The sequence below is a fragment of the Theropithecus gelada genome, chromosome 4 (assembly GCF_003255815.1).
Source record: "Theropithecus gelada isolate Dixy chromosome 4, Tgel_1.0, whole genome shotgun sequence".
In the NCBI taxonomy this organism is placed as follows: domain Eukaryota; kingdom Metazoa; phylum Chordata; class Mammalia; order Primates; family Cercopithecidae; genus Theropithecus; species Theropithecus gelada.
The window spans coordinates 155137124-155154447 of NC_037671.1; the positions used below are offsets into that span (position 1 = coordinate 155137124).

General features: G+C 37.6%; 1 protein-coding gene across 6 annotated transcripts in view; it reads left to right on the forward strand.

Moving 5' to 3' along the window:
• Window positions 1-8965, forward strand: part of TMEM200A (transmembrane protein 200A) — an 84760-nt gene extending 75795 nt beyond the window's left edge. For 5 of the 6 annotated variants that reach the window (XM_025384528.1, XM_025384530.1, XM_025384533.1 and 2 more), the window contains one exon: window positions 5964-8965. In XM_025384528.1, the coding sequence (XP_025240313.1) occupies window positions 5980-7455 (1476 nt within the window). In that variant the 5' untranslated portion in view covers window positions 5964-5979 and the 3' untranslated portion in view covers window positions 7456-8965. Of the gene's footprint in view, window positions 1-4910; window positions 5041-5963 lie in introns of all 6 variants that reach the window. The other variant, XM_025384532.1, reaches the window with a different exon arrangement.
• The last annotated feature ends 8359 nt before the right edge of the window (window positions 8966-17324 follow it).

The window sequence follows — 17324 nt, forward strand, 5'->3', positions numbered from 1 at the left end:
GGAATGTCTGGATTGAAAGATGTCTAAAGTCTGTCAGCTCTGTAAGTCTATGTGATTATCATTATCTCAAATATAACTGAACCATGTCTAATGTGTTACAGGCTCACAGTGTGGTCAGAATAGTGTGCAAGTGTGGTTAGAAGACCTAAATATATAGGAATAAACTTCTGTGAGTGTGAGAATACTAAAAACTGGTATGGCTTAGTGCCATAAAAGCAAATACCAGAATGTGCTTAAGCTGGTAAAAAAGGGTAAAGAACAGCAATACGGCTTTTAAGATTAGTATGAGAACAAAAATAGGAGAGGTAAGCCTGAAGATTAGAACGGACGGTATGTGGTGTAGTGTTACACATGACACACAAAGCAGAAATCTTCTCATCAAGAAGAGCTTTTGTCTGCAAAGGCAAATGGTTCAAAGGGAAGTGAACCCAAGAGAGGCAAGCAGACAGTGGGCTTGAGTGTGGGCAAGAGTACATCTCTCTGTAGTGAGAAAGGTGGAAAATAAGATTTCCTACAGATGATTTCCAAGACCCACAATGAATCTCAGATTTATGTAAGATGCCAAAGGCCTGGAGATAGCCCAACAGTATCCTGGTTGCAAAGTAAAGAAGGTGTGCTTTGTGAATTTCAAGCTGGTAATCTGATGTCTATTGTTTAGCAAAATTGTGGCTGGTTTATGAGCACTGGGAATGGAAAAAAAGAGCCCAAACTAATTTTGTATTTTTGGTTGTCTGCAGAGTATATACATATTTGTCTTTTTTTTTTTTTTTTTAAATTAAGAGAGAAGTCTTGCTGTGTTGCCCAGGATGGTCTCAAATTCCTGGCCTTAAGCAGTTCACCCACCTCAGCTTTCTAAAGTTGCTAGGATTACAGATGTGAGCCATCACACCCAGCCCATATTTGTCTTTTAACTTGGGCTTTGACAAAATCATGATCTCTTTTTGAAGAATATGGAAACATTAAATGTGGCTGGTGTTCTAGTTAGATTTATTTATAACCAGCTAAATGACGTCATCAAAATGATGGATGCTGATCAATATAGTCTCAGGCCAGGAAACATATTTTGAGCCCAGTGTCTACTTCAATGCCAGGTGTCCATTTTTATTGGAATTACATGAATATCTACACAAATTAATAATGTCTACCTAGAAAGAGGTCTCTAGTGGAATATCATAGAGCTTTCTTTGCTCTATGCTTTCTTCAATTTCCAAACACTTGGGTGAAGCTTTGGAAGTCAGATTTATAATATTTGCAGATGAACACAAACTGAGAGGGACAACATGATTTTGGAAGCCAGGATTAGGATCCAAAGAGACTGATAAGCAGAAATTCTGTTCCCAAGTTAACAAAATGAAATTCAGTGTAGTAAAATCCTTCACTTGAATCTTTGAGGGAATAAGTCCCAGCCCTGCCCAGTCAGGCATGGTGGAGAGCAAAGAGGAGGATGTGGAGGTAGAGAGTGGTCTCCTTTGAGTCTGCATCTTCATACACTGAAGGGGATCTGGTCAGGTGCAAGAGACCAGATACTCATCCAAGGTGAGGCCTTCAAACTTATATACTCCCCATGACTTTTCGCAGGCAATCACTGAGATTCGTAAAATGGGAGTTGATTGGTCCACAGGCCTAGTTATAAAGGCAGAGCAGGATTCTTTAGCATTTGGTGTTATTATAGAAACAAGAATCAGGATAAGAAAAAAGAAAACCTCAAATGAAAGCAAACCTGGAGGCCCCTCCCCATCTCAACTGGGAGGCTCTGGGGTCACTCCTAGCTGTGTGACTCTAGGCAAGTTATCTGAGCTCTCTTAGCCTCAGCAATCTGAAAAATAGATATTAGAATTATTTCACCTCCAGAATTATTGTGAGAACAAATGTTTTTGTACTAAAGCACTTAGAATAGTGCCTGACCACAAGCAGTATGGGCTGTTATTACTATTATTATTAAAACTTAGAAAAGTATGGCTTGTTACAATGAGGAGACTAGTTAACAGGATTCTTACACTTCCCATGCTTTAGAAAAACACAAAACAAAAAAACAGTCATAAAAGTGTAGGATGGAGGGCATGTAGCTTTGCAGCATTGACCAAAAAAAAAGGTAGATTTGGGCTGTTTTTGCATATACTGACCACTTTGTACCAACTGGCATTACAGTTTGAAGATGCAGAGCCTGTAGATTCACTCACTCTAGATTTTAGTTTCACTAGGCTTCATTTTTCTTTCTTTATCTTTTTTTTTTTTTTTTTCTTCCAGAGAGACAGGCTCTTGCTCTATCACCCAGGCTGAAGTGCAGTGGTATGATCATAACTCACTGCAGCCTCCAGCTCCTGGGCTCAATTAATCCTCCTGCCTCAACTTCCTGAGTAGCTGAGACTACAGACATCTGCCACCATGCCTGGCTAACTTGCTAAAAAAATGTTTTGTAGAGATGGGGTCTTGCTGTGTTGCCAGTGCTGGTCTTGGACTGCTGGCCACAAGTGATGCTAAAGCCTCAGCCTCCCAAAGCGCTGGAGTTGCAGGTGTGAGCCCTGCACCCAGGCTTCACTAGGCTACTTATTGTGAAACTGCCTTTAGCATCCGCATGCCATTTCCCGGTGTTGGTCCCTCATTCCTGCTTTCATCTCCTAGTTCAGATTAATTTTTCTAAAATAACAACAGCAGTATTTATGTCTTACTCCAACTCCATGGCAGATGTGTGTAAATTGCAAACATTTAGGAATAGCATTTGCCAACTCCCAAGACTTGGCTCTCCCTCTCGCTCTGGCCTCACTTACCTAGCTGACCTCCTGTAGTACTGAGTTGTGTGCTGGCCAAGTTCCTATTCCCTGGCCTGCTTTCCTTCCCTTGACCTTCCTTGAAATGCTGCTAACCTGACTTTTGACTGTGATCTATGTGCTGTCTCGTGTGTGAAGCCTAAAGAAAGGTCCTTCTCTAATGGAAACTTTCATTCTAGGAGTTACCTCATTCTGTTTTATGTGAATCTGTTAGCTCCTTCATTAGGTTTCAAGCTCTTTGAAGCAGTGATTGAATTTGCTCACCTTTGCTTTCCTCTTGGGGTCTACATTGGGTCCCCAAGTGATAATAGAGCCTTCTGTAGTACTGAATTGCTTTGAACAGAATTAAAGGACATTGGCACCAAATGTGATTTTGCTAATCCTTGGTAGATTTGGTGCCTCTGTCTGGGCCTGACGAGGGTAGAATGGCTGAAGAAAATGTGATCCCCCACCCATTATATTCTTTATTTCTGAACTACTCTAGAAGTTTTTGCCTCTTTTTGTTTCTATACATTTTCATACTTTTAAGCTACCCTTGCTTTTTCTTCCTGTCTAACCTTTCTTCACATGCTCACATGCAAGCCCAGTCATCCATCTCTCTTTTTCACCTTTCTGCCCTCATATATTTTTCTTAAAATATCTTTTCTCATCTTACCTCCTTTCCTCTATCAGCCTCCTGAGCAGAAAATGGTAGTGCTAATGTTTTAAAAAGTCAGGGAGGACTAGAAATCTGTATGGAATGTAATTCACTTTTATTGCTTTTAAATTAAATGAAAGACTTTGCCCGTGTTTCCATTATACTCAGAAGGATTTCAGACTAAATCCTTAAGCCTGCCATATGGAAATAACTGGGCTAGATGGCTGCTATCTAATCTGAGCATTTAATTCAAACATTTGAAATGGTTTTTGCTTCAAGAAAACATAGGTTGACACTAAGCTTTATTTTAGCAAAGGTTTGGGAAAGGTTCTAATCTGTAGTATGTACACTTTAATAAATTTCATAGACTAGAGCAACAGATTACAATTTAGTTTGTTCTTCCAACATAAAACTATTCTAATCCTAGTTATAATTTCACTGAAGGCTGGATTTACTCACTGACTTGTTAAAACTGTAGATATCAACCACAATCCTGTTATTTAAACACAATTCAGAAATCATAAATAGAAATTCAAAAGGAGAGCTCAATGCTGCAAGATGAGATTTGATGCCCTGAAGAAACTCTGAAATTTGCCAAAGACCTTGTGGGACTTAAAATAACTTTTTGTTTCCTACCAGCTAGATATGGCAGCTTGAGAACTATTTATTATAAATCAAAATAGATATTTTACCAACTCAGAAAATGTTGCTTTTTGTTTGGATATTAATCTTGTTTGTTCATATTTTTAACTAGGAAAGTTACAACGTAATATGGTCATCCAACAGACCACAAGAAGAGAATTTATCTCTCATTTTCAACATTTTAGCAAATATTTCTTGAACACTAACTGTGTGCAAGGTACTACAGTGAATGTTTCTGCTAATGAAAATATGAATTAAATTTGATGCTTGATCATAAGAAGTAGAACTGTGATATAATATTATAAATGCCATAGAAAACTTGCTATTATAAAAAGCTCTGAGGAGTTAATGCTTGCATAGGGTACAGTGGGTCAGCTAGAGAAGGCTTTATAAAGAAAGTGGAATATGAGCTTTGATGCCTAGCCAGATGTGGGTGTGTGAAGAACAGGGCAGGGCAGTGGGGAGTGGGTGGATTCTGGACAGCTGAAACATTGTTAACAAAATCTCAGAAATGGTACAAAATGGAATATGAATGAGAAAAACAGAACATTGGTTAGGTCTTATTTTTATGCAAATTAAAGAGAAGAGTTAGAGACAAAGTTAAAGTCAATGCATCTAGAATTTCAGCTTAAACTTTGGTAGTTGGTAGAGAATATTTTATCATTATTCTGCTCTTTAAACAACTTCAGAGATGATTGATCTGCACTAATCTGGATTGTAAAGGAAGAGAAATTGTTTGGAAGACCAGTTAGGGCATTATTATATGGTCTAATAAAAGTTAATAAGATCTGCACAAGGCTGGGAAGAGTAGGATTAGAACAGAGGGGTGGAATTAAAGGACATCATGTAGTGGAAATTTCTAGGATTTAGAACCTGATTGGAGAGGAAGAAGAAAGGGAGGAGTTAAAAATAACTGTAATGAGCCAAATCTGAGAACTGACCCTGCTAAAAAAGTCAGACAAGTCAAGTGGTGCAGCTGGTGTGTGCTAGAAAGTAAGTTCAGCTTTACTAGCAGTACATGAATGTGTGCATGTTCCCTAATGGGCAGTGGAAAGTATGAAACTGAAACTCAGGCTATGACCTGGAATATAGACTTGGGACTCATTAGCATCAAGGAAATAGTGAAGATGTAGGAACAGATATGAATGCAAAGGGAGAATATGGAAGAGAAGATGGCCAAGGACAAGAGTCTAGGGAGAAGTTCTACTTTTAGGTGAGTCTGTTGAAATAGTGAGGTCAGAGTAGAAGTAAAAGAACTTAACATCATAAAAGACTGGGGAAGACAGAGTGTGGAGAAAGGAGGAGCAATAATATCCATGGAAGCAGAGAGGTAAGGAAGATGAAAACTGAGGGGGAAATTACATGTGGCAGCTAAGAATTCATTGACGACTTTCACAAGAGAGGTCTTAGAACTGTGACTTGCTGGAATGTATCCTCTTTGTCAGTCTGGAGTGTTTGCTTTTGACTTATTAAGTATGCTAGATTTGTCCAATGATTTAAAGTAGCACAGATAACTCTCTCTGCGTGTGTGTGTGTGTGTCTGTCTGTGAGAGAGAGAGAGAGAGAGAGAGAGAGAGACAGAGAGAGAAGGAGAGAGAAAGAGTAAGCACCAGTCTTGTGGCCAGGGGACTATTTTATATTAATCAGTGATAAAATTATTTAAATATTCTTTGAGCTCACATTTCATCAATAATAGAAATGTTTACTTAGCCAAAAAGGAGATCTCTGGAAATTGACATTAGTCAATAAATAAAATTTGTATCCAAACTATGTTAACTAAAAAGACATTCTGCCCCATTTAATCACATGAAACAGCAACAGCAACAAAAATTCTATGTAAACAGCTGTTTAATTGAATTGATGCTCATACCCCAGAAACATATTTAGATCATCTTTTTCCTTTTTTTTTTCTTCAGAATAAAAGGCCAAGCTATGATAGCGACTGGTGGAGTGATAACTGGCCTGGCCGCCTTGAAAAGGCAAGACTCTGCCAGATCACAGCAGCATGTCAACCTCAGCCCGTCTCCTGCTACCCAAGAGAAGAAACCCATCAGGCGCCGGCCCCGGGCAGATGTTGTGGTTGTTCGTGGCAAAATCCGGCTTTATTCCCCATCTGGCTTTTTTCTTATTTTAGGAGTGCTCATCTCCATTATAGGAATTGCCATGGCCGTTCTTGGATATTGGCCCCAAAAAGAACATTTTATTGATGCTGAAACAACACTGTCAACAAATGAAACTCAGGTCATTCGGAATGAGGGCGGTGTGGTGGTTCGCTTCTTTGAGCAGCATTTGCATTCTGATAAGATGAAAATGCTTGGCCCATTCACCATGGGGATTGGCATTTTCATTTTCATTTGTGCTAATGCCATTCTTCATGAAAACCGTGACAAAGAGACCAAAATCATACACATGAGGGATATCTATTCCACAGTCATTGACATTCACACGCTAAGAATCAAGGAGCAAAGGCAAATGAATGGCATGTACACTGGTTTGATGGGAGAAACAGAAGTAAAACAGAATGGGAGCTCCTGTGCCTCGAGATTGGCAGCAAATACTATCGCCTCTTTTTCAGGTTTTCGGAGCAGTTTTCGAATGGACAGCTCCGTGGAGGAGGATGAACTTATGCTAAATGAAAGTAAGAGTTCTGGGCATCTTATGCCCCCTTTGCTCTCTGACAGCTCTGCGTCTGTCTTTGGCCTCTATCCACCTTCTTCCAAGACAACTGATGATAAGACCAGCGGTTCTAAGAAATGTGAAACCAAGTCAATTGTGTCATCGTCCATCAGTGCTTTTACATTGCCTGTGATCAAACTTAATAACTGTGTTATTGATGAACCCAGTATAGATAACATCACTGAAGATGCTGACAACCTCAAAAGCAGGTCAAGGAATTTGTCAATGGATTCCCTTGTGGCTCCTTTGGCTGACACCAGTGAATCCTTCCAGCCCGTCAGCACAGTGCTACCAAGGAATCATTCCATCGGGGAGTCTTTGTCGAGTCAATACAAGTCATCCATGGCTCTCGGACCTGGGACTGGACAGCTCTTGTCTCCTGGGGCTGCCAGAAGACAGTTTGGGTCCAATACATCGTTGCATTTGCTCTCATCACACTCAAAGTCCTTAGACTTAGACCGGGGTCCCTCCACTCTGACTGTTCAGGCAGAACAACGGAAACATCCAAGTTGGCCTAGGTTGGATCGGAACAACAGCAAGGGATATATGAAACTAGAGAACAAAGAGGACCCGATGGATAGGTTGCTTGTGCCCCAAGTTGCCATCAAAAAAGACTTTACCAATAAGGAGAAGCTTCTTATGATTTCAAGATCTCACAATAATTTGAGTTTTGAACATGATGAGTTTTTGAGTAACAACCTAAAGCGGGGAACTTCTGAAACAAGGTTTTAATGTTAAAAGAATATATCATTTTACAAGGGTATATATTTTAAAATGATTTTCACTGGTGTTTCCTTCTTAAAGCACTGGCTATAAGCCTTTTTAATCAAATGGTTTGTAGTGTATTAGAATTGGCTGCTTAGTTCTGTAATGAAGATGGTTGTATGTTTGGGTTACTTGTGACTGCAGTACTCTATGTTATCACATATGATTTTATTTTTCTCTTCCTTTGAAAGCATGATCTCTTTTATTAATATGAATGCAAAACAGTTGCATCCAAATTAAAGCTTATTTTCTTTACTTTTAAGTTCTTTGATTGCCCTATTCATAAAATGAAGTGTCCAGTATGGAAAACAGAGGGTACCAAAGCGTGGACCAGGAGTACAAATTCAGTCCCAATACTCAATACATATTATAGAAGACTATGAGTGCAAACCTTAGGATGTGATTTTCTGAATAACTGTTCTTTGTAGGATTTGGTTAAATTATTTGAAATGAAGAAGATCTAGTTTCAGTGTGAGCTCAATAATGTTAATTGGTTAAGTTCATTGTGAATCTTGAGTTTTAGATAGGTAATATTATTTTCAATATCACTTCTGTTTTTAGTAATATTGTATCAAGAAACAACATATTCAAGAGCCATGGCTGACAGTGCCAGATATACTTAGGGATAAACATCAAAATGCAATATAGTAGCTATAACTTTAGATATTCAGAATCAAAATTTATTTGCAAGCTGACTTGATAAAATAAATGAACCAATATAATTGGTAGAAATGCTATCCTGAAATAATTATATACATGAAGACAATTTGACTAATGAATGAAGATACATTATATACTAGTTAATGCTAACTAGTCTCAGTACTTTTTTTTAGCCATCTGTTACCTTCCACATTCTATTTTCCCCCAATATGCTTTAGATCCTGGTATTTGGAAAACAATCAGCTAACCTTGACATTTCTTTTTACCTTCACATGCCACTAGCTTGGTAGTTCAAAAAAAATTTAGTTCTTGATAAATTGCCTTGAAGTTTACCTTGTGCTGGAAAGCCTTATGATAACTCCAAAGACTTTCTCATGGTATAATACATGTTGTTTAGGATTGTGTTTCTTAGTTACTGAAGATAATAAATATTAAAATGGATGTTTTCCTCAGAAAATTTTCATGTTTTCCTTTAAGGTAACACACTTGTAAGAATTGTTTAATAAAATACTCAGGAAATTCTAAAGGTTTCTCCCAATACCTAAACATTTCTGAACATCAGTATTGCAGTTGTGGAAGAGCAGAAGGAGGATACATTTGTTTGTGTTGCTCCCCAAAATTCCACCTTGCATTTGCATCACAAACGTCCCTCAATTGAGGCAGTTTTATTTGTTAGAACATTAAGCCTGTGTATTGTAATAGAGTGGGCTCAATATTTTACTATAAAGCATTTAATAAACTTCTGTTATTAATAGAAGTTTGTGTTCTTCACACCTTTGCTATTGCTTTTTAAATAAAATGTACATTTCTGCTTAAAGTACTATTTTTCACACTACTGAGGACACTTGATACCCTAGTACATGTACTGAGTATCTCGGCTTTTAAATTTTGCTTCTATTCGGTTAAAGAGCTAGGTCTACCCACGTATATAATTAGACTGTTTTTAAGTTTTGTTATCTTGGGATTGTTTTCACTTAAAGTTTCATTGACTCTCAGGAAAAGAACCAAATACAGCATCTAGCAAATGTCAGCGGCACTCAGATTTGAAAACAGTGGCTCTCAACACCCCTGATGTGACAGATGACTGAAGCCATATAATTTGTTCAGTTCATCCCTGAAAGAGCTCTAGAAATTTGAAGAGGATTAAACAGCATGGGTCTTAGTTGATCCAAATAAAGGAATTGGGGGCTTAAAGTAGTGGTTCCTGCTCAATCTTCTCTTCATCAAAAAGCCTGAGTTTTTTACTTATCAAGCAAATCAACTTTGATAAATTATAAATATTTTTCTCATTTTCAGTTAATCAGAGACATAGATTACTAATTAAGGTTTCAGATTCATATGAGATAGCTGGTGTCACCACATTGATACAATTCTACCTAAAAGCAATGAAACCTGGAATTCTAGTTAGACCATATTTTGTGTATTTCCTTTAGGCTTTTAAGAATATTGAAAATTATTTTTAAAATACACCTGCCATATTAGATTAGAACTGTACTCTAGATGCTTTGTTTAATCTTAATCACCTTAATTGCCTCTTTAAATCTCCAAATATGGTTATTCTGAGGGGCAGGGGTTTGGGACTTCAGCATATGAATTTCAGGGGGACACAATTCAGCCTGTAACATGGGGTGTGGAGCGGTGAGTAAGGGTTCTTAGTCTAAAGTAGGTGAGAATGTGCAATATGCCCTTAATGACATTGCCACCCTGGCTATGTAGCCTTGAGTCAATCACTTAACCCCTCAATATCAATTACTTTCTTAATGTCAAGGCTTTGAATTCCTCACCTGTGAAGTGAGATGAGTAAGAAAAGAAACTATCAAGTTCTTTCTAACTCTAAAGGTCCAGGGTTCTTGATGCCCTCCGATGAAGATCCACTGCCTGTCCCTGTCTCTTTGTAGCAGATTACTTCTCAAAGGATGAGGGTAGGACTTGCAGAAGAGCAGAGCGGTGGGAGGCATGGATGTTGGAACCAGAAGACTCGGCATCTATCAGTTTATGAAGCTTTCAGGCTTAAAAATACATGTTTCTATCTGTATAATCTTCAAAGAAACAATGGCAATATAAGTAAAAAGAAAAACGTTATTTAGCACCAGTTTGTATCAAGAGCTACTATAGTAGCTCTTACTACTCTTTAGACAATTTACTAAAGACAAATTTTGAGTTACTTGTTTAGCAGTTCAAATTTAGCATTTATTTATTTATTCATTCATTTTTGAGACAGATTTTTGCTCTTGTCTCCCAGGCTGGAGTACAATGGTGCAATCTGAGCTCACTGCAACCTCCTCTTCCCAGGTTCAAACAATTCTCCTGCCTCAGCCTCCCACGTAGCTGGGATTACAGGAGCCCACCACCATGCCAAGCTAATTTTTTGTATTTTTAGTAGAGATGTGCTTTCACCGTGTTGACCAGGCTGGTCTCGAACTCCTGAGCTCAGGTGATCCACCTGCCTTGGCCTCCCAAAGTGCTGGGATTATAGGCAGGCATGAGTCACTGCGCCCGGCCCCACATTTAGCTCTTAAATTCACCACAGATAACTAAAAGAAGTAAAATATAGCATAAAAAAGAAAAAGACCCATCAGTTTATCAATAATTTTCCTATAACATTTTAAATATTACAGTGGTGGCCTACCACTGACATAGATCCACCTACTGTGGTGTTCAGGTTGTTCAGAGATCTTAATCACTTATTCTCTAAGTAGGAACTGTGAAAGTGGTACTTTGGTTATCCTGTCTCTTACTTTCAGCAAATTACTCTGTCACCCTTCCCTGATCCTATATGTAATCCCGTTTTAGACCTTATATCAAGGTTTTAATGTGTATAACCTTGATGTTGGATTATTGAAGGACTTTGTCTTTAATGTCCCATTTGATGATTAAAGTCCTTTGTGAGGTGTTTTCACATGGAAGTAATTCATTGATTTCTCTGTATATACTGTTTTTCCCAGGATGATGGCATAAGAGAAAAAAGGCCCACTTCATTGAAGTGCCTTTTACTTAATAGTGGATGCTGTCTTAAGATAACAGGTTAGTTTTCTATGGCTGGTATAATAAAATATCACAAACTGGGTGGCTTAAGCAATAAAATTTCTCGTAGTTCTGGAGACTGCAAGTCTAGGCATAAGGTGCTGGTTGGTTTGATTTCTCTTGAGGCTCCTCTCCTTGGCTCGCCAATGTGTTCTCACATGGTTTTGTGCATCTCTGGTGTCTGTGTATCCAAATTTCCTGTTCGTATTAGGATACCAGTAAGATTGCATTAGGGCCCATCATGACAGCCTTATTTTAACTTAATATCCTCATTAAAGGCCCTATCTCCGAATACAGTCACATTCTTAAGTACTGGGGGTTAGTTCAACATAGCAATTGGAGATGGGGGAACACTTCAGTTCATAACAGATAATAATTTTAAAATAACACCTGCCCAAGAACAGGGCTCATTAAAGTGACAAAATGAAGTAAATCTGTCCTCATATATCAGCAGATCAATTCCTCTTCTTGAGGTACATTTTACATAAACTAATTTATGTTTATATTTCCTCTCTTACTGTCAGTGTATGATAAGACAAAGGAAGTAACAAAGAGGATATAAGAAACCTCAGTCAGGCACAGTGGCTCACACCTGTAATCCCAGCACTTTGGGACCCAAGGCGGGAGGATCACTTGAGGACAGGAGTTCAAGACCAGCCTGGCCAACATAGTGAAACCCCGTCTACACTAAAAATACAAAAACTAGCCGGACATGCTTGCTTGAACTCAGGGGGTGGAGGTTGCAGTGAGCCAAGATCATGTCGCTACACTCCAGCCTGGGTGACGGAGTGAGACTCTGTCTCAAAAAAAAAAAGAAAGAAAGAAAGAGAAAGAAAGAAGGAAGGAAGGAAGGAAGGAAGGAAGGAAGGAAGGAAGGAAGGAAGGAAGGAAGGAAGGAAGGAAGGAAGAAGGAAGGAGGAAGGAAGGAAGGAAGGAAGGAAGGAAGGAAGGAAGGAAGGAAGGAAGGAAGGAAGGAAGGAAAGAAAGAAAGAAAGAAAAGAAAGAGAAAGAAAGAAAAAAAAAAGAAAGAAAGAAAGAAAAAGGAAAGAAAGAAAGAAAGAAACCTCTACACACAGTATCTTGTTATTCTCACATTCAAGGTGGTTTTCAGCAAACTGGGCAGAATCTTCAGCTTGGGCTATTTCCTTCTTATTGCCATCCTTTATCCTTTGTTGATTCGTTGGTTACTTTATTACAAAAATAACAGAGAAAAATTACTTTCATTTCGGTCTTCTCCCTTATTAATTCACAGTTTAAAAGTTTGAGACTTACAATAATTGTTTAGTTCTTTCTCATTACCAAATAATATATAGTCTGTCCTCCAGGAGCAGGTGTATGCTACAAATTAAGTGTAGAGATATATGTACATTTCAGTTGTTTGTAATGTAGACAAGGCCACAGTATTTATAGTACAAAAGATGGAATAATTTGCTAACAGAAACATAAACACCTTGAATTTTGAAGAAACAGGACGTGAGAGCCGACACCCAGGGCAACACCGAAGCTAGCAGAGTCAAGACCGGAATTCGGGACTGTTGATTCCTAGTATTTGCATCAATTAGAATCAAATCAAGTTTTTTAAAACACATATGTGCAGAATCTGGTGATTAGATTTTGGGTTTCTCACGGCTGGTAAAGAGAGAAGCATCTATAACTTCTGGAGGAAAGCATAGTGTTGAAATGTCCAACACATCTTGTTGGATTGGGGGTAAGGTGGTATACTTGGGACCTATATTGCAGACAGCACCAAGCTTAGAATGGGAACTTTTAGTATTTAACTTTGATTTTCCACGTTTTAAAGTATTAACTATCTAACACTGCTATGAAAATTATGCCATTAAGCCCTTCCAAATCATTATATTGTCTTTCAGCAAGATACACGGAACTAAAATAAGATGTTTGCATCCATATTCAATAAACCACATGTACAAGAAGGAAGGCAAAAAGACAAAGGGGAAGGAAGGAAGGAGTGTGGTATTTGGGAGATAAGAGAGGAGGAGAGAATGCCATATGTTTTCCTACTTATTAAAAACACATGCATAGGAAAGCCATTCCATTTACACTAAATTTTGGAATAAAACCAAGCTTATAATTTTTAATCACTGAGGCAGTGAGAAAATATTCTTAGTTGATTTTAAAATACATTTTAGTAGGCATTAACAGTGCTTATTATCTAGCTCATTTGAGTCAGTCACCCTAAGGGTTAGTGAATTAATCATTCATTTGAAGTCATCAGCTAATGAGTCATGAATAGCTCCAAGCTGTTAAGAAATTATTATTTTAAAAAATAAAATCACTTTTTTCTGTACTCAGATATTTTCTGTGTTCATTAGGTATGTATTTTTCCCTAAAGCATTTCCAAATTCCAAGTGTGTTACCTTGTGTTATCGTTTACAATGTTAATAACCTGAAAAGTCAAATTAACTTTCCAGCCAGTTAGTTGAACAGTTAAGGAATTATCTTTCAAAGACTCTTGCATTTTATGAGTTTGTTATTAATGCCTATTACTGTTTCAAGACCTGAAGAGGTTCAAATAAAATACATATGAGCAAAAAATATGAAGCACATTTAGAATCTGGATCGAACTGAATATAGGATATAATTATTCCTTACTCTGTAACATGCTTACTATACTTTAAGTGATAGGAAAATTTCTCTTCTGAAGTAATGTAAGTGAAATATATTCTCTTTGGCATGTGAATACCACATTCTCTTTTATATTGGTTACCAAGGTGTTTAGCAACTTACAAAGTACATTTAATATTAAGCCAGTCTTTTCTTACCCAGGTTTCTTCTGGCAATGATATATACTAAGAAATTCTGACACAAAATTATTGGATGTTTATGAAATTCCACCGAAAGGGTCTAGTTCTAAAAATATGGCCTGCTCTCAAATATTTAAATACTTAGTATTTAATCTGTGATTCATTCAGGCCCTTCTCTTTCAACTTTTTATTTATTTACTTACTTTTGTTAACTCAATTTTATGGCTGTGTTCTCTGGTTGATAGGTTAAAAGAGAGGTAAAATTGAGTGTTGACCATTTTACAAGGTAATGGTGACACCGGCCATGGGCTTACAATGGAAGAAAAGAGAGAAAATGTGAAAAGCCAATGGGCTGAGGAAGTAGAACTAAGTATATCTTTTATAGGTGCTGTTTTCAGTCACCCACTTCTATTGCCATAGTCAATCAAGAGTTGGCTCATTGGTCAAAGATTACTGTCAATCCAGATATGTCCCTGAATTATTTGTATATCAAAAAGTCCAGAAAATTCTGAAATTAATTTTAACATATCAGGGGCTTACACAGTGCTGCTACATATTGGGTTCCCAATGAATGTTTGTGGAACTAATTTACTTTTTAGTTCACTATGGAAAATACAAGGAATAATCAGTTTCATTGTCCTATACTTAGGGGTCAGTTTGCCAAAGACTCTATGTCAGGAAACAGAAAACATATGTGACTGGTTATAAAATTTTATGTTTTACGGTGATAGAAGGCGGTGACTGTGTTATAAACCAATTGCAGGGAGTTAGAGGAGGCATGAATACAATAGTACTCTGGTTCATTTGAACCTAGAATGAATAAGGAAAGTAATTTCAGTGGATGGGTATATCTTTTCAAATTTGTAGAAAATATAAAAGCTAATTCTGAAATGCGAAAGGAATTCAATACTTGTAAAACTGGCCAAAGGCCTTTTTGACACATTAACTTTGTATTATCTTTTTGTCCCATATATTTGCAATTTAACCTTAAGGCCCAACCCCTATTTGAAATAAAGGAACTATCTCCATTTTATCAATGAAACAATTACTCAGGTATACATAATATTTCAATTTCATGATTTTATAAGTCAAAAGGGTCATTTTCAGTTAGTTTCATGAGAATTACAGATTACGTTTCATTTTCCAAGGTCCTGTCATTGGTATAGCACATTTTTCCCATTCTCTAGTCTCCCAGGAATTCCAACATTACCTGTGCATGCAAATTAGCTTCATTTCCTAGATGTAAACCTGAAAATAGAAACCTACTCTTAATGAAATTTTACACATTTACACGTTCTGGTAACAGCAGATACCAGAAGAGTAGGAAAATCAATTTTAGATGCAAATATCCCCTCTTTCAAATAGAGTAGAAACTATATTTTGACATTATTAATTTTATTAAAGAGGTACAGAACAGATTTTTTAAGACTTTCAAGGGCCTTATGCACACTCACGTGACTTCTATGTATGGCAATGGGAACCAACTATAAGACCTGTACTATCCTTGACATCCTGAAGGAATATTAAAAAGAAAGCGATGCTCTCTGGATGGAGCAACTTGAGGTAGACCTTGAGGATTTGTATGAACGAAGGAAGCATTTCAAGGACAATCTTACAGAGGGTAATAGCAGGCAAGGTTAAGGCCTAGCATTGGGAAGAAGTAAAGCCTTTTGCAGGACACATGGCCTGCCTGGAATATTGACTTTAAATTGGAGAGGAAAAGAAGATAAGTTTGAAAAGGTACTTGGAGTTCAGATTAGTGAAAAATTTAAAAGCCAGGCCAAGTAACTAGGTTTTGTGGTACTGGTAAGACTTTCTAAGCATGAGAGAAATATATTAGGAGAGGTTCTCAAGAATATAAATTTGGTCATGATCTGAAGAGTGGTTTGGAAAATACTGGAAGGAAAGAGAAAAATAAAGTGTAGTTGGGACACGGATCAAAGTAGTAGCAAGAAAAATGGGAACATTTTCGATTCTCAGATTCTCAGTCATCTCAGTAAACTAGCTACCTTTCTTTGTGTTCTCTCTCAATCTTGATTTCCAGGACGCCACACCCTCCCAGATTTTCCTACTTTGCTAATCCCTTCTTCCCAGTCTCCATGGCTGTTTTTTCCCTGTCTCCACCAGCACTTAACATTGGAGTGCTCTAGAGCTCAGTCTTTGTTTCTTTTCTGAATCTACCCTAATTCATTGCTGATCTAACGGCTTTAAAAAATATTTAATGCCCACAACTGCCAAACTCTCCTTTATGTCAGTCTCTTGTTTTTTCTACTTGGATGTCTGATAGACAAATGAAATTTATCATAGCAAAAACTGGACTCTCTACTTTTCCTTCTAAATTTAGTCCATTTTATAGTTTTTCTCTTCTCAGTGATGACATCATCCCATCATTCAAATTGTTTAGCTCATGACATCATTCCATCATTCAAATCGTTTAGCTCAAAACCCTTTGCATCATCATTGACTAGATTTTATTTCATGCCCCACACCCAATCTTTCCATTAACTGTTTCCTACCTATTTAGTCTCTCAACAATGTGCAGGTTTTTCCTCTTGATTTGACACAGCAAGCTATTCACCTTTGCTTTAAAAACTTTAATTATTATCCATATACTTAAAATTGTTTGCATAATTTCTCTGGTTATGGAAATAATGTGTGGTCACTATATTAAAACACATTCAAATAAAATGCAACTGTATGACTTAGAAAATGAAATGTCCCCCACGATCCCACCCTCAGATAGACACTGTCACAATCACTTTTTGAGAACCCATTATACATTAGGCATTGTGTAAGATGTTGTGAAAACAAAGCCAAATAAGACATTACCCCATCCTTCAAGGAGCTTACAAGACTTAAATAACCAAATCATCTACTAGTACAAGGATATGGCCACGTGCTATGACCTTTAGCTCACTCCCCACCCTGGACACTAACCACTCCCTCTGCCCTGGATTATCCTCCTGCCTTGGGGCTTGTGCTGGCCTCATGGATGCAGAGAACCCCCTGCTGACAGCATGAGGGATGAGGAAAAGGAAACAAAGAATTCAGAATAAAGAGGCTGGATAAGGCCAGGAAGACCAGAGGCAAACAATTTTGAAAAGACTGTTTCTGAGATGATCCAGAAACTCAACAATTATTAAGTCATGTCACCTGTAAATGAATGGCTTTGAGTATTTTCTGGAGTTTTTGCCTTCTCAGTGAAAGATCTTCTGAGAACTAAAATCATTATTTGAAAAAAAAAAAAAAGAAAAGAAAAGAAAGAAAAAGTCCCTTCGGCTAAAACAATCTTCTCATAACTTGAGAAGCAAGGTAGCATATATTCTTAGCTACACTTTGAAAAAGCACCCAGGCCAGGAGGTGTACTTGACCCAGCCTGGAGGAGGC